Below are 21005 nucleotides of genomic sequence, written 5' to 3'. Positions count from 1 at the left end.
GTCCGTCAACGGCGTCTACCGGATCGGGCTGTATGCGCTGAAGGACATGCCTGCCGGCACCGAGCTGACTTACGATTACAACTTCCACTCCTTCAACGTGGAGAAGCAGGTGAGGCCGGCACGGAATCAGCTCCGTGCTTGGGTGACGGACGCGGCCCGGGCAGTGATTTGCAGGAGCTGGCTGTCAACAGCCCTGTGCCGCGGAGACGGCCCCCCACGTCAAGAGTGTGGCCTCGGACGCCCTTCAGTTTAAAACGCGAGGCGGAGGTTTATTGCGTGGTCAGCAGCTAAGGGCCAGGTGGGCTTCCTTGACCCCCCTCACTGTCCAGTTTCCACTCTGGCCTCTTGAAGCCAGCCCCGATTTTAAGAACCCCCCTCAAAACCCACGTCGGTCGTTTCCAGGGAAGAAGCGTCCGCTCGGACTCTGCAGAGTCTTCCTTTAAGAGGAATCTGGCGATTTCCGGGCCGGCCCCAAGGGCACTCCTGCTTTTAATGTGTTTGAATCGGTTTGGATCCTGATTGCAGAGCGGGCAGGCCCTCCGCTCTTGCCGGTGGGCTCCCCAGAGGCCGCTGGTGGGCCACGGTGGGGAAACAGGGCCTTGGGCCTGAGCCAGCAGGGCTGTTCTTCTGTATATCAGCCAGCCGGTTAGTTTAGAGACCCAGAAAGGTCTGCCCGTGTGTTCAGGAAGGCGTTCTTCTCCGCGTGTGGGCTTGGAAGCTCGGGAAGAGCTTGCCAGGATCACACCCTTGGCAGAGGACAGTTCAAGAAGGGCCTCCTCCTTCTGTCCCCCCAGCAACTCTGCAAATGCGGCTTTGACAAGTGCCGAGGGATCATCGGGGGCAAAAGCCAGCGCATGAACGGCCTCCTGAGCAAAGCCAACCAGCCGGTCACCACTCAGAGGAGGCCCAGCCGGTCCAAAGAGAAGAGGAAATCAAAGCACCAGTTGAAGAAGAGGGTGAGTCTGGAAGCACACAACCCATAAAATCACACACACACCAGCAAAATACAAAACAAACTTTTTTTTTTAAAGTCAGTGGTTCGGAGCTTTAACCACTACACCACACCAGCTTCATTAGTCACCATTCACAAGATGTGCCAGCCAGCCTCATATCTCCAACTGAGGAAATGCACAAGATCCATTCTGGACTAGGTGACACCGCTCAGGGGACAGGAAGCACCTGCCAACTGTACATCCTGCCACGCCCCCTTTTATCACGGCTGAAACGCCTCTCAGCTTGCCCCAACAACCTGGGGGTCGTAACCAACCTCACAAGGCTGCTGGCAGGAGTACCACAGAGCTGTGGGCTAGAGTGGAGGGAGCGGCCTTCTCTATGGTAGACCGACTGAGCCGGAAGTGGAGGAAGGGCCCTACCCCGTTCAGCAGTCACATGAGCAAATAATTCAGGAACGGGGGTCTCATTTGCCCACTCGGGCCTTTTACACTTTAAAATAATGTATAGTGGTTTTAATTATATTGTAAACTGCTTTGAGATTATGTTAATGAAAAGTGGTATATAAATTGAACAATAAATAAATAAAAGGCCTTAGTGGACAAATTGGAATCCCTATTCCTTACGTCCAAGGGAATCAGTGATTACAGTGGCGACTACCATCCGTGTTCCCCTGTCCCAGGGAATCCCAGATGCTGCTGACTACAGCTCCCAGCATCCCCAGCTGCAGTGGCCTTTGGCGGGGGGGTCCTGGGAGTTGTAGTCCACCACATCTGGGAGTCCCCGTGACAGGGGGACACGGATGGCAGTCGCCACTGGCTCTGTGTCCCGTCGTCCTGGTTTCCCATCTGAAAGCGGATCACTTTGTTTTGCAGAAGGGCCACGTCCCCGAGGAGCCCAGCGAAAGCTCCAGCACCCCGACGAGACTGACTCCGCAGCTGCAAATGAAGCCCATGTCGAACAGGGAACGGTGAGCGGAGGAGGCTGCCCCCCCCGCGCCCGCCAGCTCCCCTCCGGCCTCGCCTTCCTCGGGGCCGCCCTTGCCTCAGCCACGGCGGGAGGGACAAGCCGTGGTTCTCGGTGGGCTCGTAAATGAGCATCGCCACTCCGTGCGGTCTGGATGAACGAAGCATCGTTCCGGCCGCCACTCTGTCTGCCGAGGCAGACCTCGAAACGAGAGGGCCGCGGAGATGGAAAACCGGGGCTGGGGCTGTAGCGTCGACCTTGCGTGGAGAAAGTGCCAGGTTCCATCCCTGGCAGCCTCTCCAGGTAGGGCTGGGCAAGACCCCTGAGCCTGGAACCTGGGAGCACTGCTGCCGGTCAGTGTAGGCACTCCTGAACTGACTGGACCAAGGGTCTGACTCAGTATAGGGCAGCTTCCTGCGTCCCGATGAAAGCAGACCAGCCGTTCTCCTTGGGCCGTGGTGGAGGTTAGCTGGAGCGGGTTCCTTCTCTCCGCCCACTTGCTCCGGAGGCAGGCCGACGCAGAGGCCTTGGTGCCCCGATCCCAGCCGTAGCGGCTTCAAAGCTGTCAGACGCTTGGGTGGGCCTCTTGATTCTTCCAGCATCTGGCAGCCACATCTGCCCCCCTCGCCCAGGGATGGCAAACATGGCCTCCAGCTGTTGCTGAACGACAGTCCGCTTCCCAAGTCATGAATTGAATTCATAAATTGAGGCTGGGGGTGATGGGAGTTGTAGTTCAACTTGGGCTGGACGGCTGCCTTTCCCCACCCCTGCGCTAAACCATGGCCTCTGTGTGCGCACGAAGCCATCATTTGTGCTCCGAGCTGGGGTTGGTGGAAAGAACGGATGTGGCGCAATGCCTTTAGGGGAGGCTTTTTCGGAAACAGCCCCCACCCCTGCCGTACCTGCCCCTCCCTGGTATCCATCTGAGACTATCCCGAGCCCGCCCCCCCCCCATTTCTCAAGCTTGGATGGCCCCTACCACCCTGGTGGGATGTTTGGATTTATAAATAAATATTTATTTATTTATCTCTCTGTGAACCGCTTGGGGGGCTTTGGGTTGAGAAGCGGCGTATAAATATCCATCGCCCTCGTGATGTCGGTTTCCGTGGCCTCCGCGGAGGAGCCCCACGTAACTCCTGCGGCCTGGCGAGGCGATCCGAGGACACCCCCCCCCCCCGAACCGGCGGCCCTCGGAATCTGGGGGGCTCTTTCTCCCGGCCCGGGCTCCGTGGACGAATGACGCCTTCCGTTCTCCCCCTAGGAACTTTGTGCTGAAGCATCACGTCTTCCTGGTGCGCAACTGGGAGAAGATCCGGCAGAAGCAAGAGGAGGTCAAGCACGCCAGCGACAATCTCCACTCCGCCTCCTTGTACACCCGCTGGAACGGGATGTGTCGGGACGATGGCAACATCAAGTCTGGTGAGGGGCCGGGGGTCCCGTCCCCTCCTGGTCAGCAGGAAGCTCCCAGTCCTCTTGGGCCACCTCCCGAGTAAACGGGAGCCGGTTTGGGGACTCCTCCCCTCGCTTCCTCATATCGGCCACCCAGCCTGTGCAGTCCAGGCACACAAATCGTTCCGCCAAAGGCGCTAGCCCACAATTCGCCGTAGCCGGCCTTGCCGCCACGGCAAGCCGCCGACAAAAATGGGCCGCCGTGCTCCTCAGGAGGAGGTTGAGAGCTGAGGGCAGCAAGGGAGACTGGCGGAAGGGATGGGAGGAGAACCGGCTGGGCCCTGAAACGGTGGGGGAGGAAGGGAGAACTCGGGGCGCAGATGCTCTGTGCCTGGGTCGGCTAGTTTTATTTCTTGGGAACTTTTGTTGGAAAGCGGTATATAAAACATTTGTGGTAGTAATCCTACAGGGGGAAAGTCGGGGGCTTTTTACTGATGGCATCTCTCTCCCCCCCCGCCCCCCCCGGGTCTTTTCCAGACGTCTTCATGACACAGTTCTCCGCCCTGCAGACGGCGCGCTCCGTGCGGACACGGCGACTGGCCGCCGCCGAAGAGAACCTGGAGGTGGCCCGTGCCGCCCGCCTGGCACAGATCTTCAAAGAGATCTGCGACGGCATCATCTCCTACAAAGGTGAGGGCCGCAGAGGGCCAGGGCAGGGCAGGGTCCCGTCCCCCCCAGAATATGTGAAGCAGGGGAGGAGAAGCTCCCTGGCCGGGTTCGAGCGACTGCTGTGGCTTTGCTCTTCCCCACAGCAGCGCCTCGGGATCTGTGGGGTGGGCCAGCTGTGTCCTGTCGCAGGGGTGCCCGGATGTTGTTGACTCCAGCTCCCATCATCCCCAGCCAAAGGCCATTGCCGCTGGGGATGATGGGAGTTGTGGTCAGCAGCATCTGGGAGCACTGCCCCCCCTCCCCGTCCAGCGTTGCCTGAGGAATATGATGCACGTCTGCTTCTGCAATACAGCAGTGGAGAAAGCTGGGGGACAGGAGGGGAGGCAGGCTGGCTGCTGGCACAGGCTCCGCAGAGGGGCCCCTTTCAGAGCCCTCCAAGTTTCACCACTGAATAGTAACCCCACTGCAGATGAGCACCATGTGTGGCTGTCAACTGGGGGTGGGTGGGATGAAAGCAGACCTGAATGCCTGAAGCGGCCTCACCCCGAGTCCAGGCGTTGGCCCGTCGAAGCCAGCACTCTCTGCTCTGACTGGCAGGTCTCAGACAGGGGCCTTTCCCATCATGTGCGGCCTTTCGCTGGGGATGATCCTGGGCTAGAACCCGGGACCGTCTATAGGCAAAGCATGTCGCCCTGGCGCCTCTTTCGCCTGACCGGATGTGACCCCCAGGGAGTGGAGATGAGGCAGGCCACAAGCACGGGGCCAAGTGGATTTGTTTCCCATGCACAGTGGCTCAGAATCGCTCCCCGGCTGTCCAGAAGAATCAGCCCCCGCCCAAGGTGTGGAACCGACCCCCGCCCCGGGCACATTGCTTTGACACGTCTTTGCTTCCTTCGTAGATTCCTCCAGACAAGCACTTGCAGCTCCATTGCTGACGCTTCCCCCAAAGAAAAAGTAAGTTCTTGTCCCGTAGTGAAGAGGGTGGTGGTAGGCCTGCGATTTAAGCATCTCTCTCATCATAAACAGAGCTGGCCAGCAGCTGCCTGAACCAGAAGCAAAAGAAAACTGCAACTTAGCTATAGGATGGCTAGCTCTGGTCTCCCGCCCCAAACGCTCTTTGCAATGACCGTTTCTTGACCTGCCGTCTGACTCCGACCCGTGATGGAGCCAGGCAGGCCTCCCTTGAGAGAAAACCTGGAATCGTCGGCTTGTTTTGAACCGGAACCCTTAAATGGAAAACGTGGCAGCTCAAAATAGACAGCTCAGGCCCTTGACTTGCGTTTCAGAGATGGATGTTTTATCTTCCTAGGTTTGTTTGTAACCATCTTCTTAAACGTTAAAAAGATAAACAGCTTTAAAAAAAATAAAATTCTGAGGGGAAATGCTTACTGTAATCATTTAACAGAGCTGCATTGCGCGCAGATATTATTCTGCATGAAATGCACCTCAGTCAGGACCGCTTTGTAGCCGTGCCTGAGCGGGAAATTGAACACAGAACCCAAATGACGTCGGTTTCCATTTATGGCTGCTGGTGACACGTTGCGCCTTTCCTCCGCCGCTCGGTTTTAGAAACGCCGATTACTACGAGAAGATCTCGGATCCCCTCGACCTTGTCACCATCGAGAAGCAGATCCTGACAGGCTATTACAAAACGGTGGAAGCTTTTGACGGCGACATGCTGAAGGTCTTCCGTAACGCCGAGGTGAGTTCCGATGCTGAGCGGGTGGGACCCTTCCTTTCTAGGGGAAGATCCAGGCTGGTCCTTTGACACTGGGGAAGGGGGACCCCGAGTCAGGCTGTCTGGAAATCCCTTCAGGGACAAGGAGAGCTTGTTGGCCACCTGAGCCTTTGTTCTTCACCTGGGTCTCACCTCGGGAAACAAGAAGTGTTTGGACTGAGGTGGGCGATGCCCTTGGCCCACAATCAATCAATCAGTCAATCAATCAATCAATATTTGGTCAGTCGGTTGGTTTATATACCGCCCTTCCAAAATGGCTCAGGGCGGTTTACAATTAAAACAAACCACTCAAACAATAAAAAGCTAAAACAAATGAAAAACAATATAACAACGATCAACAATTTAAAAACATTTCAAAACAGCGATTAAACAATTCCAGTAATTAGAAGCCCCCAAATCGGGTTAGAATTTAAAAACCCTGGAAAGCCAGGCCAGACAAATACGTTTTAAGAGCTTGCTTCAGGCGTATGCTCTGCAGGGATGCATATGCGCCATGCTCCAAGAGGGAAATTCTGAAGCGAGCTCTTAACCCGCGTTCCGCAGCAGAAAAGCTGGGAAATTGCACATGTGGTGAATTTACATCTGGATAATGTGCGTCATACACACTCAGCCCCTACTCCTGACGCAGCCCTCTCGCTGGCTTCTGAGATTTCAGCAGGCATTGCCCATGCGCTTTCAGTCCAGAGGACTAGAAACTTGCTTTTTAAAAATAAATAAATAAATGCGGTTGGGCTTCTCTGGAAGCTGAATGCTGCGCGCAGTACCGCATTGTGTGGCTTTTCTGTCCTTCCGTGGGATCAGAGACAGTGCGCAGACTTGCAGGTGGAAGGCGGGAGGCTTGAGGAATGGTTCGTTACGCAGGAAGGAATTATCCAGGGCAGAGGGACCAGTGGGTGGGTGAGCGGGAGGGTCACTCGTCGAAAGCTTCACGGTGGCCAAGCCTGGAGGGCCGGAAGAGAGGCTCGGAGGCCGGCGGAGGAGTGAGTTGCTGGCCTTCTCTTCCCTGCTCAGAAGTACTACGGCCGGAAGTCTCCGATCGGGCGGGACGTCTGCCGGCTGCGGAAGGCCTACTACAACGCCCGCCATGAGGCCGCCGCCCAGATCGACGAGATCGTGGGGGAGACGGCGAGCGAGGCGGACAGCAGCGAGACCTCCCTGTGCGAGAAGGAGAGCGGCCACGAGAAGGACGAGGACGTGATCCGGTGCATCTGCGGCCTGTACAAGGACGAAGGGCTCATGATCCAGTGCGACAAGTGCATGGTGAGGGCAGTCCCGGCCCCCTCCTCCTCCTCACCCATGCCCGCCTGCTGATGAGAGAGGCGTGCCCCACATGCACAGTCGGGGCTTCAGGGGCCCCGGGAAGCAGGGGGCAGCCCCACAGAGAGGCTTCCGTCTCCTGCCTGCCCCTAGCTGGTCTCTCTTCAGCCGTCTTCAGAGACGAGTGATGATGTGTTCACATTGTAAACCCAAACTGGCTTGGACGTTGCTGCTTGATATGTATGTGTGAAGCTGCCGGATCCAAGCCTGGGTCCCTTGCGCCCGATCTTGCCGGAAACAGGGCTGTTCTCCTGCTGTGACTGGCAGCCGCTCTTCGGAGACCCAGGTGGGGGCCTTGCCCGGCTTCTTTTGGGGTGCAGATGCCAGAGGTGGGACCAGCTTCTTTCCTCCCTGCCTTCCCACAAGGAACTCTGGGAATTGGAGTCCTCTTCCCTCACTCATTGCAGGAGGCTGTCCTCTGTGGGGGAAGAGAGACAAGATGGACTGACTGTCTGAGTTAGGCTTCCCCCCCAGAGTGCCGTGGGAGCAGGACCCTCCCGGTTGCAGTCCCCCTTGGGACAGGCGGCAGATCCTCCCCCCCCCCCCGTAGCCAAGTGAGGGAGCAGGTGGCCTACAGCCCCCCACTTCAGCCTGCTGGGCATGTGGGAGTCTCTCCTTCCCCCTTGGTGACTCCCTGCCCGGAGAAGAGGGCCAAGATGAAACCTCTGGAGCTGCCTGCTGGTCCATCTGTCTAGCCTGGGACCGTCTCCTCTGACTGGAGCCAGCCCCAAAGTGTGGGGACTCCTGTGGGGCAGAGAAGGGTGTCGCTTGGTGCTGGCCCGACTAGTCCGCAGGCAATTTCGGCTCCTCTGCAGTGCATTTCTGGCCCCCTTCCTTTCTCTCTGCTTTTTGCGCTCGTCGCACCCCCCTCTTCAGCCTGTGCGGCCCTCAGGGCCCTCCACAGTAACACAATCCGCCTCATCGGTGGATCGAGTTACCCTCACAGCGGCAGAGCCGGCATCGCCATTGCTGTGAGGTTGTCCAGCAGTGGCTGACGGGAGGAGGAGAATTACTCAGAGTAGCCTCGTTGACATTAAAAGTTAGGCTGTGCCCAACTTGTGCTTCTGATGGTGTCCTCGCCCCAGAGTACCAGGTGTTCTTTCTGCTGCGTGAGTGAGGAGTGAGGATTCTTTCCTCTTGAGTGGGTGAGGAGGCGGATGGGTGTCCGCAGCTCCCTGCTGTTAGGCCAGGCTCTCCTCCTCCTCCTCCTCCTCCCTCTCACCCCCAGCTCATGGAGGAGGCGTCTGTTCTCTCCCACCTTCTTGATCAGTTCTTCTCTCCTCCAGGTTTGGCAGCACTGCGACTGCATGGGGGTGAACTCTGACGTCGAACACTACTTGTGCGAGCAGTGCGAGCCTCGCACGGTGGACAGGGTAAGCCACGGCCTGGCTCGACAGCCTCGGGCCTTCTCTGTGGGTTTGGCATGGGGCAGCTCTAGCAGGGGAAATGGGTCGGAGTGCCCTCTCGCCAGCTCTCCCTGCCCAGAAATGCCGGAAGTGTCATCCCTCCAAGTTCTCAGCACCTTCCCAAAATGATGACACACACACACACCCCGCCCCTGGGGTTCCTTGGGGAGAAGATCCCACACACACATTGGTGCGAAGTCACAGAGGGTGCCCTTAGATTGGGGAAAAGAGGAGGCTCCCGAAATCTCTTAGCCAGACGCATGCATGGTGAGAAAGTTGAGATGGGGTAGTCCGTCCTTCCTTCCTTCGTTTCTATACTGCCCTTCAAGCTAAGATCTCAAGGCGGTTAACAACAAGATAAAAATACGACGGAATCTGAACAAATACAGCTAAAAGTTTAAGACGGAGCAAAGGACAGTTCATTGGCCAAAATCCTGGATGAAAAGGGCAGTCTTGTGGCCTTGCTTAATAATACAGCTTGGGCGGGGGGTGGGGAGAGACTGTACTAGTGCCTTTCCCACATCATAGGAACCTAGGAAGCTGCCATATCCTGAGTCAGACCCTTGGTCCATCTCGCTCAGTCTTGTCTGCCCAGACTGGCAGCAGCTACTCCAAGACTGCAGGCTGGAGCCTCTCTCAACCGTCTATTGGAGATGCTGCCAGGAACCAGGCAGATGCTCTTCCCAGAACAGCCCCCCCCCCGGGCAATCTCTTCCTGAGTTCCCCTGTGTAGTCTCCCATTCAAATGCAAACCAGAGCAGACCCTGCTTAGCCAAGGGGACAATTAAGGAGCGCAGTGACGCATCTCAGCCTTTTCTTGTGTGTTCCCCGCAGGAGGTGCCCATGATTCCCCGGCCCCATTATGCCCAGCCTGGGTGTGTCTATTTCATCTGCCTGTTACGGGATGATCTGTTGCTACGCCAAGGTAGGTGTCTGTCCCCCCTGGAGTTCAGCGGTGGGGCCCTTGGTGGTCTGTGATCTGCTGGCTGCCCAGAGGCTGGAACCTCACTTGTCCATCAGTTGCTGTGGCCTACCTCCTCTGAAACAGGGATCTCCAGCTGATGGTGACTACAACTCCCATCATCCCCGGCCCAACTCTCTTGCCTCAGGGGGTGATTGGAGTTGTAGTCAGCAATATCTGGGGCCCCTTCTTACAAGGCCGTGATACCCCAAGTACCACCTCCGTGTCTCGAGGCAATAGATGTAATTTAGAGCAGGACCGCACCCCTTTGGCCCTCCTGCACAGGTTGGGCTACGACTCCCATCATCCCTGGCGGTCGGCCACTGCGGCTGGGAGTGATGCGAACTAGAGTCCAGCAGCAGCAGGAGGGGCTGGAGTTGGGCAGCCCTGACCTAGAGAGCCAGCAAGAGGATAGAGTTATTATTTCCATGCCCTGCTGGTGAGGTGCCTGCAGTCACCGGAGAAAGAGGGTGCTGGGATGGATGGACCCTTTGCCCGGTCCGGCAGGGCTGGAAAAGCCAGGAATTGAACTGGGGGCCTTCTGTGTGCACAACGCAGCCCCTTCCGCACGCACCAGGATCCCGCCCGTCTGCCTGGCCCCTGGAAGGCAGAGAGGCAGTCCCCGGTGTGTTTTCCCTTGGCAGGTGACTGCGTGTACCTGATGAGAGACAGCCGGAGGACCCCCGACGGCCACCCCGTCCGGCAATCCTACCGCCTGCTGTCCCACATCAACCGAGAGAGACTCGACATCTTCCGCATTGAGAAGCTCTGGAAAAACGAGAAGTACGGGCGGGCGGGCGCATGGCAGGCCCTTCCCCTCCCTCCCCTCCGAGGAGTCTCCGCCTCTGCGGCGGAGTTTCCATTCTCATGGTCCTTGGAGACAGCAGGGCTGGGAGCTAGTAATCAGGCAGCCGCATGGCGGATGCCGCCGCCGCCGTTCAGATCAGTCAGGCGTAGGGGGGAAGTGACGGTCTGGACTGCCGCTTCCCTTCCGGGACGCAGAAGCTCAACACGATCGGGAAATTCTCCCGGGTTGGGCACCTTCGGATCGTGGGGGACCGCCTGTGTTCTGCGTCCTTGAGAAGCAAACCCGCGACTCAAATTGAGTTTTGCCAAGCTGGGTGCACAGATCTGGGATGATTGTCGCCCCATAACTGCAACGTTTGCTCGCCTGGAGTTGCCTTTGGCCGCTGCCGTTGTCCCAGAACTGCGGCAGCCGCGTTGGGTCCCCCCTGCTGCCTTCCGGAGAGCCCCACAGACACACAGAGCTATGGGAAAGAAGAAGAGGGACCCTTGAACAGAAATGCAGTTTTCTGTCTAAAAGATGGTTGACCGCTTACAAAAGGCCGGCTTCCGTGTCGAAGGTTGCATTGCGTGCTTTAGTGTCGATCACAGGCGCTGGTGACCACCAGCACAGGGGAAAGGGGGCCTCCCTAGAGGGCGTGAGTGAAGTCTGCGGGCAGGTGCGCTTGAGGCCCTCCCCTGGGAAAACCTCCTCCTCCTCTCTCTCCCCTCCGCGCAGGGAGGAACGCTTTGCCTTCGGCCACCACTACTTCCGTCCACACGAAACGCACCACTCCCCCTCCCGGAAGTTCTACCACAACGAGCTGTTCCGGGTGCCGCTGTACGAGATCATCCCCTTGGAGGCCGTGGTGGGGACTTGCTGCGTGCTGGATCTCTACACCTACTGCAAAGGCAAGTTCCTGGCCCCCACCCAGGTTGTGTGGGGCTGGCTGCTTTCCCTCTGATGCCCAGACCCGCATGCAGGCAGGCACCAATGACATCACCCCGTCCTCCCCAGAGTCCTCACTCACAATCGCAGGCTGTCTGTAGTCCTGGCTGCCTCCTCTCAGACAGTATCTGGAAAGCGGGGACATCATAGAGGTCCCCGAATCGATGCCTCGTGCGGAGAAAGTGGATAGGGAGGCGACTTCTTCTTCTCCCCCGACACTAGAGTTCTTAGGGTCACCCAGTGAAATTGGTGGGCGGTGGATTTAGGGGAGTCCACTGAAAAGATTTCTTCCCGCAGTTCAGAAGCAGCTCCCGGAATTGGTCACCAGTGCTGCAGGACGTGGCTTGACCTTGATGGCTTTTGGGGGGGCGGGGGGGGGCCGTGGTGAGCTCCGTTGCTGACGGCTAGCTGTGGCCGCTCAATGGAGCCTCCACGGTCAAGAAGCGCAGGGTGCCGTGGCCTATGGTGGTGCAGGATCAGTATTGCTTGAACAGACGCAGGGGGCTAGCGGGGCGTGTGGGCGGGCTCTTCCTTCCGTGCCCTCCTGCTGAGTCACCTGCCCTTGGGTGGGGGCACACCTAGAGGAGGGGAGGGGCTTGTGCGGAAACAGAGGCCGCAGGCTTCTCTGAATGAGGGTCTGAGTCGCTCCTCTGTGCTCAGAAAAGTCAACGCCGGGGGGTGCCAGAAGTGTGACGTGTCCCTCCTCCTCGTCTTGATCCAGTTTCCAGCTCAGGGCAGATTTGGGGGGGACCTGTCGCCTTGCCCGGGTGGGGAGTGTTAAAAGGGGCCCGCCAGCCCTGCAGTTCTGCAGCCCCCCGGCTGGAGAAGCCACTGAGGCCTCCTCTCTCTGGAGGGCCTCCTCTCAAGCAAGCCCCTCCTGTTTCTCCTCCTCGGCTCCAGGAAGGCCCAAGGGCGTGAAGGAGCAAGACGTCTACATCTGCGACTACCGCCTCGACAAGTCGGCCCACCTCTTCTACAAGATCCACCGGAACCGCTACCCGGTGTGCACCAAGGCCTACGCCTTTGACCACTTCCCCAAAAGGCTCACGCCCAAGAGAGATTTCTCGGTGAGCCGCTCCTCTGACCCCGCGGTGCTTGGGGGGGCGGGGGCTATCCCGGAGTGGGCTGCTCCACGTACGTCCCTCCCCCTGGCTGGTAGCCCTGGAGAAGAGAGGGCCCTCCCATGCAGGCGGCTTCTCACCACCACTTGGCTTGCCCGGCACAGGCCCGAGACCACCTTTCCTGGCCCTGCCTCTGCACCGTCCTCCCCTTGACGGCCGCCCTGCTTTCCAGAGAGACTTGGGGTGGCGAGGCGGAGCGTTGCCCCCCCAGTTTGAAGGCCCTGCTCCCCCTTCCCCCTCTCCCCCTTCCCCATCACCTGGCTTTCTGCCGTGCCAAACCTCCCGCACGCCTCCAGTGCCGCGGAGGCCCTGAGCTAGCTTCTAACGGTCCCCTTTGCTCTTCCTTGCAGCCTCACTATGTACCAGACAACTACAAGAGAAATGGAGGCAGGTGGGTCCTGGATGCTCTGGTGGGGGGCGGAATGCTGGCCCCATCTGGTCTCCACCATATCATACAGCCTCAGTCAACCCCTTTCAACCCCCAGCCAGGAACAGCCGGACCAAGGCGGCTGTGCTAGATGGACCTTGGGGATGGTCCCGCTATGCGGAGAAGTGGGATAGGAACATAGGAAGCTGCCGTCTATGGAGTCAGACCATTGGCCTATCTAGCTCAGTATTGACTTCACAGACTGGCAGCGGCTTCTCCAAGGTTGCAGGCAGGAATCTCTCTCAGCCCTAGCTTGGAGATGCTGCCAGGGAGGGAACTTGGAACCTCGATGCTCTTCCCAGAGGGGCTCCATCTCCATCTCTCCCAGTGCTCACACTTCTAGTCTCCCTTTCATATGCAACCAGGGCGGACCCTGCTTGCCTAAGGGGACAAGTCATGTTGGCTACCACAAGACCAGCTCTCCTGGTCTGGATTTGGGTGCTCAGTGGCATTATTGATTATTGTTTATTTATTTGAAATATTTATACCCCGCCCGGCCCCTCCAGTGCACTACTGCTCGGGATGGCTCACGACAATAAGATAGACACAGATACAAGACTTTACCCAAGACACTAGTGGCGCCTTCCGCAAGGAAGGCCCGGCTGGCTTCGGCCCCAGTTCTGAGGGGGAGAGCCTGACCGTATGGCGTCGAACCAGCTTGCTTCCCTCCGGCGGCTGAGCGTGCGGCTTTATTCTGCCCTCCTTAACGCTTGGCTTTGCGTGTGGCGCCCCGTTTCCTAGGTCGTCCTGGAAGTCCGACCGTTCCAAGTCCCAAGCCAAGGACCTTGGCCAGGAGGAGGACCCGCTGCCCCTCATGGAGGACGTGATCGCCAGCCAGGAGCCCGCTCCCAGCGAGCCGGTGCCTGCCCTGGAGGAGCCCGAGAAAGAGGCGCCCCCCCCGGAGAGCGGCGAGGCGGACAAGAAGGCGGAGGAGAGCAGCCCCGTCCCCCGCTGCCCCTGCAGCCCGGAAGAGCGCCGGCACCTGCAGCGGGAGAGGCTCAACCAGATCCTGCTCGCCCTCCTCGAGAAAATCCCAGGGAAAAACGGTGAGAGGCCCCTCCCCCTCCCCGCCCCCCGAGCCTGGCGCGACACCATGGGGCCCGAAGCTCTGGGGCAGGCCTGCGCCACCTACCCCACCCCCTCCCCGCTGTTTCTGGACCCTGTGGACATTTTATATTATTCTTGCTCTAGGAGTCTTTTATGAGGGCCTGTTATCGCAGGAGGTATTAAATGTGCTGGAGACCGTATTTACCTGAATCCAAGATAGGTTTTTTCCAAGGCCTCGCATGTTAGAAATCAGGGGGGTCCCTTAAATAAAAAAGAAAGAAAATAAATCGGGGGGTCGTCTGAAATCCAGGGTCCTCTTCCTTTTGGGTAAATAAGAGTAAAACCCTGTTTTTAACTGCTATTTTTTTAAGGGGCTCCTCTTACATTCAGAGTCAGCTTGTATTTGGGTAAAGGGATGCTTGGTGGATCTCTCTCCTCTTTTGTTGTGTGCTGGATTTATAGATTGTGGGGCCTTGGGGGATTTTGACGGGTTCATGAATGCTACCAGCTCCAGCCCTTCCAAGGGAACCTGAGTCCACCACAGAGAGAAGATGATCCTCATTAGGGTTAGGGGCAGGCCCGGATTAACGCAGAGGCAAAAGAGGCATTTGCCTCCGGTGTCAAAATTTGCTGCATTTCTCTGGGGCGGCCACGGCAGCATCGAGCGAGAGGAAAGCCCCAATGACTTAAATTTTTTTTAAAAAGCCTCATTGGCAGTAGCTGCTGCGGGGAAAGGGGCCAGTGGGCGAGGGGAACGTTTCCCTTTCTGCCCCCTACAGGAGAGCCGCCGCCGCGGCTGGTGGCTGCAGGGCGGGGAGGGAAGAGGGCCCCCCCTTTTTTAACCTCTGAAAGCCCCCTGCCGTATGGGCCACAGCGAGCTCAGCTCTGCCCTGCTCCCAAGTGAGCAGTCTGCGCATGAACTCTGCTGCCTGCCGCCCGGCTGTAGATAGTGCAGTAACCTGGGCGGAGGACAGAGCTGAGCACAGCAGCAGACTTTTAGAGGTAAAGAAAAGGGGGGCATTTTCTCCCCCCCACCCCACCCCCCCGCCTGCAGCCAGCCTCCGCCACTGCGGCGGTCTTTCAGGGGCAAAAGGGGGGAATCCCCTCGCCCAGCAGCCCCCTTCCTCGCACCGACCGCTGCTACTGCGGCTTTATTGTTAATTAAAGTAAAAGGAGGGAACTTTGCTTCCACCCCCACCCCCGCAGCTACCGCTGCTGCCCCACAGCAGCGGCATTCCCCCACCCCACCCCCCAAGTATTTTCCCCAAGGGCAGCCGCATCTGGTTAGCGGGGGGAAACACACTTCGTTCTGTGAACAATCCAGAGCAAAAGTCCACTCCGAGAGCTTCTTCCCCGTCCCGTCCCTGTTTAAAGTGCAGCGGGCGGCGCTGAGGGGCAGGGCCTTCTCAGTGGTGGTGCCAAGGTGCTGGAACGCCCGCCGCAATGAAGTCCACCTAGCAGAGGTGTTTGGAATGGCAGAGTAAGGCTCACCCTCCTAGGCGACGGCTTCTCTTCAGCCCTTTGCGTTGGCCGGTGTGAACCTCCCGCCTGACCCAGTCCTTCTGCCCCTCCAGTGGCATTGTGCTGCCAGGTTGATGTGGCCTCCTTCCTTCTCCATGTCCCCTTCCCTGGCGTCCAGGCCTGCCTTAACGACTTCCGGGGGGCGCGGCCAGGCCCTATGAAGAGCCCCCCCTGCAGCCCCTCTCTCTTTCCCCCCACAGCCATTGACGTCACCTACCTGCTAGAGGAAGGTTCGGGGAGGAAGCTACGGCGGCGGACGCTGGCCCTTCCGGAGAGCAGCTTCAGGAAGTGACGTCGCATCCCGGAGAGAGGCTGTGGCCTGGAGTTCCGCTGTTCGATGTGCGTGGGACTGATGGACGGGCGAGGTTGTACCTCCTCCCTGCACCTCCCAGTGTGTTGAGCGGAGGGAGGGGCCGGGGGGGGCGGCGGAAGGAAACTGACAAAACGGTTCTGTAGCACTTAGTCAATGCGATTGGGCAGCCCTGCCCCGCCCCGCCCCGCCCGGCAGTGCTCTTATGGTGTGTGTGGTGTTGGGCGTGCCTTGTTGTCAATGTTAAGGTACTAAGGAAACTTTGTGGTTTATTTGTCCGAGATGGTCAAATTTCGGTTAATTTATTTTATTTTTTATTTTTATTTTTTTTTGCTCCGATGTCCCCACTCAGAGGAAGGGGAAAGGGGGTGTGCGGAGGGGGAGCGGGAAGGTAAACAGGTTCGGAACTGGTCTCCTTCAGTAGGAATCCTCCCCAGGACCCGCCACTTCGCTTTACCTGCGCAGCACTGGACATCCGGACCCGCTGTGGCAGTGCTGCCGAGGGAGGCAGCCCAGCCTCGAGGGAGGGACGGAAAGCACGAAGCGGAGAGGCCGGCCTTTGCCTTCTGCGAGTCGTCTCAGAGGACGGGCGGCGCTTTGACCACAGGAGGCGTGTCGGGCGGATCGTGTGGGAAGCACCCCGTCGGCTCAAAAGCCCCGGCAAAGCGGTTTCGGTTTGAAGCACTTGTTCTGCGCCTGGAAGCCTGGGGTAGGCGGGATGAGCATTTTTGTTTCACTTTTTGCTGCAGAGAAGTTTTCTAGAGCAAGTCGAGTCCTGACGCCACCCTGCTGGGATCTCCTTTTTTCTTTTTCTTTTAAAAAATAAGCTGTGGTTCGTGTGTGTCCAGTGTATTGTGAAAATTTAAAAAAACAAAAGCAAAACACCCTGTCAAAACGGCGAAGATGGCGGGTGGGAAAAGCAACCTTTCACTACATGAACCTTGGAGCAGTATTTCTGAGCGAGTATTTGTTGTGAACCGTAGACTATTATCCACTGACTACACTACTCTTGTGTTGCGTTTCCTTTCCCCCCCCCATTTCTTTTTTCAAGGAAGAACTGTACAGCTTAAAGTGTCCGTCTCTGAAAGAGACAGTGTATTTGACACTCCTGCCTCTCTCTGCCCTCATCCAGGGGGGGAAAAGGTGTTACCTCCTCCTATTGATGGCAGTGAAGGAAGGATTTCCTTGTTTGTACCTGGTACGGTCTTGAGCTGCCCCAGTTAACAGTTGCCCAGGTCCAGAGGTGCGACCCCTCCGTGGTCTCCGGGGCCTCCGGTCTGCAGGTTAGGCAAAAGGTTGTCGGCAGCTGGGCCTACACTGACCCTTTAACCTGGCTTGTCTCTCTTTGACGTTCATATGCATATTACAGTCCTGTTTTAGATGTCCTTATAAGAGAATCCCGTTTTTCAATGTGCCAAGTTGTATATATCTTAAAAAAATCTTTTTCTTTTGCTACGTGGTTGTAAAGCAATATTGTAGGCTCCTCTCATGTTCCTCGACGGACCAAGCTCGTCCCGATTGTACATTCTTGTTAACTATAATTATTATTTTGCTCTTAGTTTGGAACAACAACAAAAAAGAGACTCATTCCATTTAAAAATTTTACCTGATGATTTAAAAAATAAAAATAAATAAGAAGTTAAAAGTGTGGGAGGGAGCGGGGGGGGTGGGAGAAAGAAAAAACACCCTTTGAGGAGAGAAAAAAATATTTTATTAAAAAAAAAAAAGACAAATAAGAAAATAGTTTGGAATATTTTCTTACTGTAGAGAAGCATTGTACAGGAGAACCCGGAGTATAAAATACTCATTTGTGTCGTGGGTGGGGGGAGAAAAAAAAAACCGCATGTCCGATAAACCCTTATTGAGTCGCTCCATTTAGTTCAAAACCGGGGGGGGGGGGTTGGAATTGTCATCTCGAAATGGTGTTAAACACTAAAAAAGAAAAAGAGAAAAAAAGAAGAAAAAAGGTCCTTTTTAAAAAGAAAAAAAAACTAACAAAAAACACGCCCAGAAGCGAGACACTTGCTCTGCCATTTTATCTTTCTTTTGTTGAAAGACTAAAAACAACGTTTTTTAGACAATCAAATTCTAGGTAAGTGCGAAGAATTTGTGTTGGGTTTTTGTTTTGGGGTTTGGGGGATTTTTTTGGTTTGTTTTTTGTTTTTGTTTTTTGTTTTTGAGTTTTTCGGTTTTGTTTTTCTTACTGGTGTAGAAAATTACTGACTTTTTTTAAAAGAAAAAAAATTGGGGGTTGGGAGGGAGTTATTTTGTATTAACTGAGGAGACGGGCAGCGTTTCACCCAATCGCTGATGGGAGGCCCAGAAAAAGAGGAAGAGAAAATTTAAAAAGCACTACGTTTGTTGCAAATATAGATACGAACTCTTTTTAGTCTGCATGGGGATAGGCCGTGTGGTTGCTGAGAAGAAATGCTGCTAATATATTTCCTTTTTACAAAAGCATATCTAAATTGACCATTGTTTTGTTGTTAATCTTTGTAAATTATGTATTACCAATTTTAACATTGGATGTAATTGCATAAAAGGCCTGCATCTCAAATACTGAGAGATTCTAGTATTAAATGGAAAAAAATGTTTCTTATTCAGTGGCTTTGGGGCTTTTCTTTGAAGTTCTGTTTTATGTTCGCACAGCCACACACAACAACTGACTCAATTTCTAGGAATGCTTCCTGTTCCCTGATCCTTTGCCTTTTTAGCCAAGAAAAGGCTTCTGGGCAGTGTTCCTTGGAAGAGGGATTGCCAGAAGTTGTTGACTACAACTCTCAGCATTCTCAGCTGTCATGGCCTTTGGCTGGGGATTATGGGAGTTGTAGTCAACATCTTAGAATTCCTCTTATAGCCTGGGGACCGCCAAGACTAATGGAATATATGGTGGGAAATACTATTGTGGAAAGTGCACACTTTGCCAGATGCATGAGACTCATTCACATTGCAAGGGGGCGAGACTCTCGCACATCCACCCACCCACCCCACCCCATCCGTGCTGCCAGGCTGGGCGAGCGGGCATGCATTGCTTCCAACCCGCACTGGACTCTGCAAGGCGGCAGCACCCCCCTTGGCCCCCCCTCGCCGCCCCTGGAATGGTTGCGTCCTCCTCCTCGTGCTGCAGCTGGAGACGCTCTCATTGGTGGGGGCCGCGGAGGCGGGTTGGAACGTTCAGGCCCGGAAGACGAGACGATAGGCGGGCAACGGGGGGAGGGGAGGTGACGAGCGGAGTTATCGCGATGACTCGGAGCCCGGGCGATTCCTCTTTGCGAGTCGACGGGAAGAGAAGCTCCGGAAAAGCGCTTCTTGTGGCGGCGGCGGCGAAGGAAAGCCAGGAGAGCCGGTATCGGGGGCGCGGAGGGGGGCATTTGCCCGGTGCGTGGCGTCTGTGTGAGGGGGGCGGGTGGGCTACATGCTGGGAGGGCCCCCTCGGCCCCCGCCACGTGCAGGCAGGACCCCGCGCTTCCCCTTTAAGAGCCCTGCTGCTGCTGCTGCTGCTTCGGTCCCTTCTCGGCGTAGCTTTTTTTCGCAACACGTGTTGCTTCTACCCTCTATATAATCGCGCCTCTGAAAGGGGCGCCCACGGGATATCGCGGCAGCCGAGGGTGCCCCTCGCTGCTCCCCGTTGCTCTCTCCTGGACAAGGCTCTAGGCCAGGGTTACTTAACCTTGGGCCCCCGGGAGTTGTTGGCCTACAACTCCCAGAATCCTCAGATGCTTTTGCTTGGGGATTATGGGAGTTGTAGTTCATCTGGGGGTCCCAAGTTAAGAAACCTTGCTCTTGTAGGCGAAGGCTAGGATCCTAGGGAGTAGCCGCCTTGTGTGCTGTGTGTGGAGTCCGACCTCTGGTCCGTCCCGCTCAGTCTCGCCTTCTCTGACTGGCAGCATCTCTCCAGGGTTAGGGTTGCAGGGGTCTCTCCCAGCAGGGGCCTTTCCCAGCCCTCCTGGAAGATGCGGTGGCGATCAGGGGTTGTTGGACCGGGGAGGACCTGGTGGCTGCCAGGCAGATGCTCTGCCACAGAGCAATGGCCTCGTAATGTGATAGTCGTGCCCCGATGAAACTGGGCAGCGATTCCTCAGTCGCAGAACTCTGCTGCTGCAGCAGCTCGCTGCACATCGGGTGTTGCAGTGCGGCGAGGAAGCAGCCTGGCTTGGAAACTAGCACACTCCCAAATGGAGAGTGCCCGTCCAGCCCTCTTCCCGCCATGGGTACGGATGCAGATCTGCAGGCATTCACACAAGGAATGGGGCCTGGCCATGGGCTGAGATGGCAGTGGGGCAGAGTGAGGAGGGCGGAAATTAGACAGAGCTGCTTCAGTTAACTTACTTGTCAGCTGCTATAGATCAATAGAGCCTCCATCTTCAGAGGCAGCATACCCCTGATCACCACCTTGGCGTGCGTTTGCAAGCACTGGCCAGTGAAAATCGCACAAGGTCCCTGCTCAGTGCATGGTTAGTGTGTCAAGATGCACTAGAAAGAGCCCGGGAGCCTACCTGAGTGTCTTTACCGGGAGTGAGACAGCACTGGGGAGGTGACAAGTCCTATGTGAAGAAGGATTCTCGGCTGCCGTGTGAGGACAACTCCCTGGGGTTATCATCCCATGCTCGCTCCAGGGCAGGACGTCCTGGGTCATATGTCCTTGCAAGTGGACACTCACACGTGTGTGATGAGGGGGGTGTCCAGGTTTCAGGGGGCTCTCAGGAAACAGCCCCCTGGGGGTCGTCGTCCTATTTGGACTCCCCTAACGCTGGTGGTGGGGTTCACTTTGGCAGATGGGCTGCTGGGAGGTCTTTCTTCTGGGAACGTGGCTGCTGGTTTTGCAGAAGTCCTTACCCACCATGATGTGTTATTTTTGAGATTTATGGTGTATAATCACAGAATGCAATCTTGGGTTTGTTATGGCGTGTAGTTTCCTAGTGAAGTAGAAACCGTCTCTCTAACCCAGGCAATTATCTCCTCCTCAATTCCCACCTCCCGGGCTAACATAAAAAGAGCCCCTTGGATCAGGCCCAAGGCTGATTCAGCCCAGCACTTGGGCCCCCCCAGTGGCCCACCAGCCTTGGGAAGCCACACAACCCGGAGAATCCCTTTTTGAATCCCTTTCAACTGGGTTCAAAAACACCCCACCTCTGAGCCTGGAGGTAGCCTCTAGTCATTGGGACTAGTAGCCATTGATAGGCCTGCCCTCCATGAATTTGCCTAAAGACAGCCAAGCTGGTGGCCATCACCCCATCTTGTGGCAGAGAATTCCGGAGATGAATTCTGCACTGTGTGAAGAAGTCCTTCCTTTTGCCAGCCCTAAATTCCCTGGCTATAGTTTCATGCGATGGCCCCTGGTTCTAGTGAGGGGTGTGAGAAATAACAACTTCTCTCTATCACACCATGCATGATTTTATTAATCTCTATCATGCCTCCCCTTCGTCATTTCGTCTCTAAACCCCAAAGCC

The 21005-nt window shown here is 56.4% G+C and overlaps 1 protein-coding gene across 2 annotated transcripts in view; it reads left to right on the top strand.

Moving 5' to 3' along the window:
* Positions 1-18154, top strand: part of ASH1L (ASH1 like histone lysine methyltransferase) — a 67000-nt gene extending 48846 nt beyond the window's left edge. For both annotated transcript variants that reach the window (XM_053277243.1, XM_053277242.1), the window contains 16 exons: positions 1-109; positions 795-956; positions 1827-1921; positions 3179-3336; positions 3844-3996; positions 4875-4929; positions 5545-5677; positions 6725-6973; positions 8317-8403; positions 9271-9361; positions 10042-10180; positions 10920-11092; positions 12030-12196; positions 12601-12641; positions 13419-13723; positions 15446-18154. In XM_053277243.1, coding sequence (XP_053133218.1) covers positions 1-109; positions 795-956; positions 1827-1921; positions 3179-3336; positions 3844-3996; positions 4875-4929; positions 5545-5677; positions 6725-6973; positions 8317-8403; positions 9271-9361; positions 10042-10180; positions 10920-11092; positions 12030-12196; positions 12601-12641; positions 13419-13723; positions 15446-15537 — 2209 coding nt within the window. In that variant the 3' untranslated portion in view covers positions 15538-18154. The remainder of the gene's footprint in view (positions 110-794; positions 957-1826; positions 1922-3178; positions 3337-3843; positions 3997-4874; positions 4930-5544; positions 5678-6724; positions 6974-8316; positions 8404-9270; positions 9362-10041; positions 10181-10919; positions 11093-12029; positions 12197-12600; positions 12642-13418; positions 13724-15445) is intronic.
* The last annotated feature ends 2851 nt before the right edge of the window (positions 18155-21005 follow it).

Source organism: Hemicordylus capensis, chromosome 14, assembly GCF_027244095.1.
Source record: "Hemicordylus capensis ecotype Gifberg chromosome 14, rHemCap1.1.pri, whole genome shotgun sequence".
In the NCBI taxonomy this organism is placed as follows: domain Eukaryota; kingdom Metazoa; phylum Chordata; class Lepidosauria; order Squamata; family Cordylidae; genus Hemicordylus; species Hemicordylus capensis.
The sequence above is the reverse complement of the archived record's forward strand: the minus strand, read 5'-3'. Positions and strand labels throughout refer to the sequence as shown.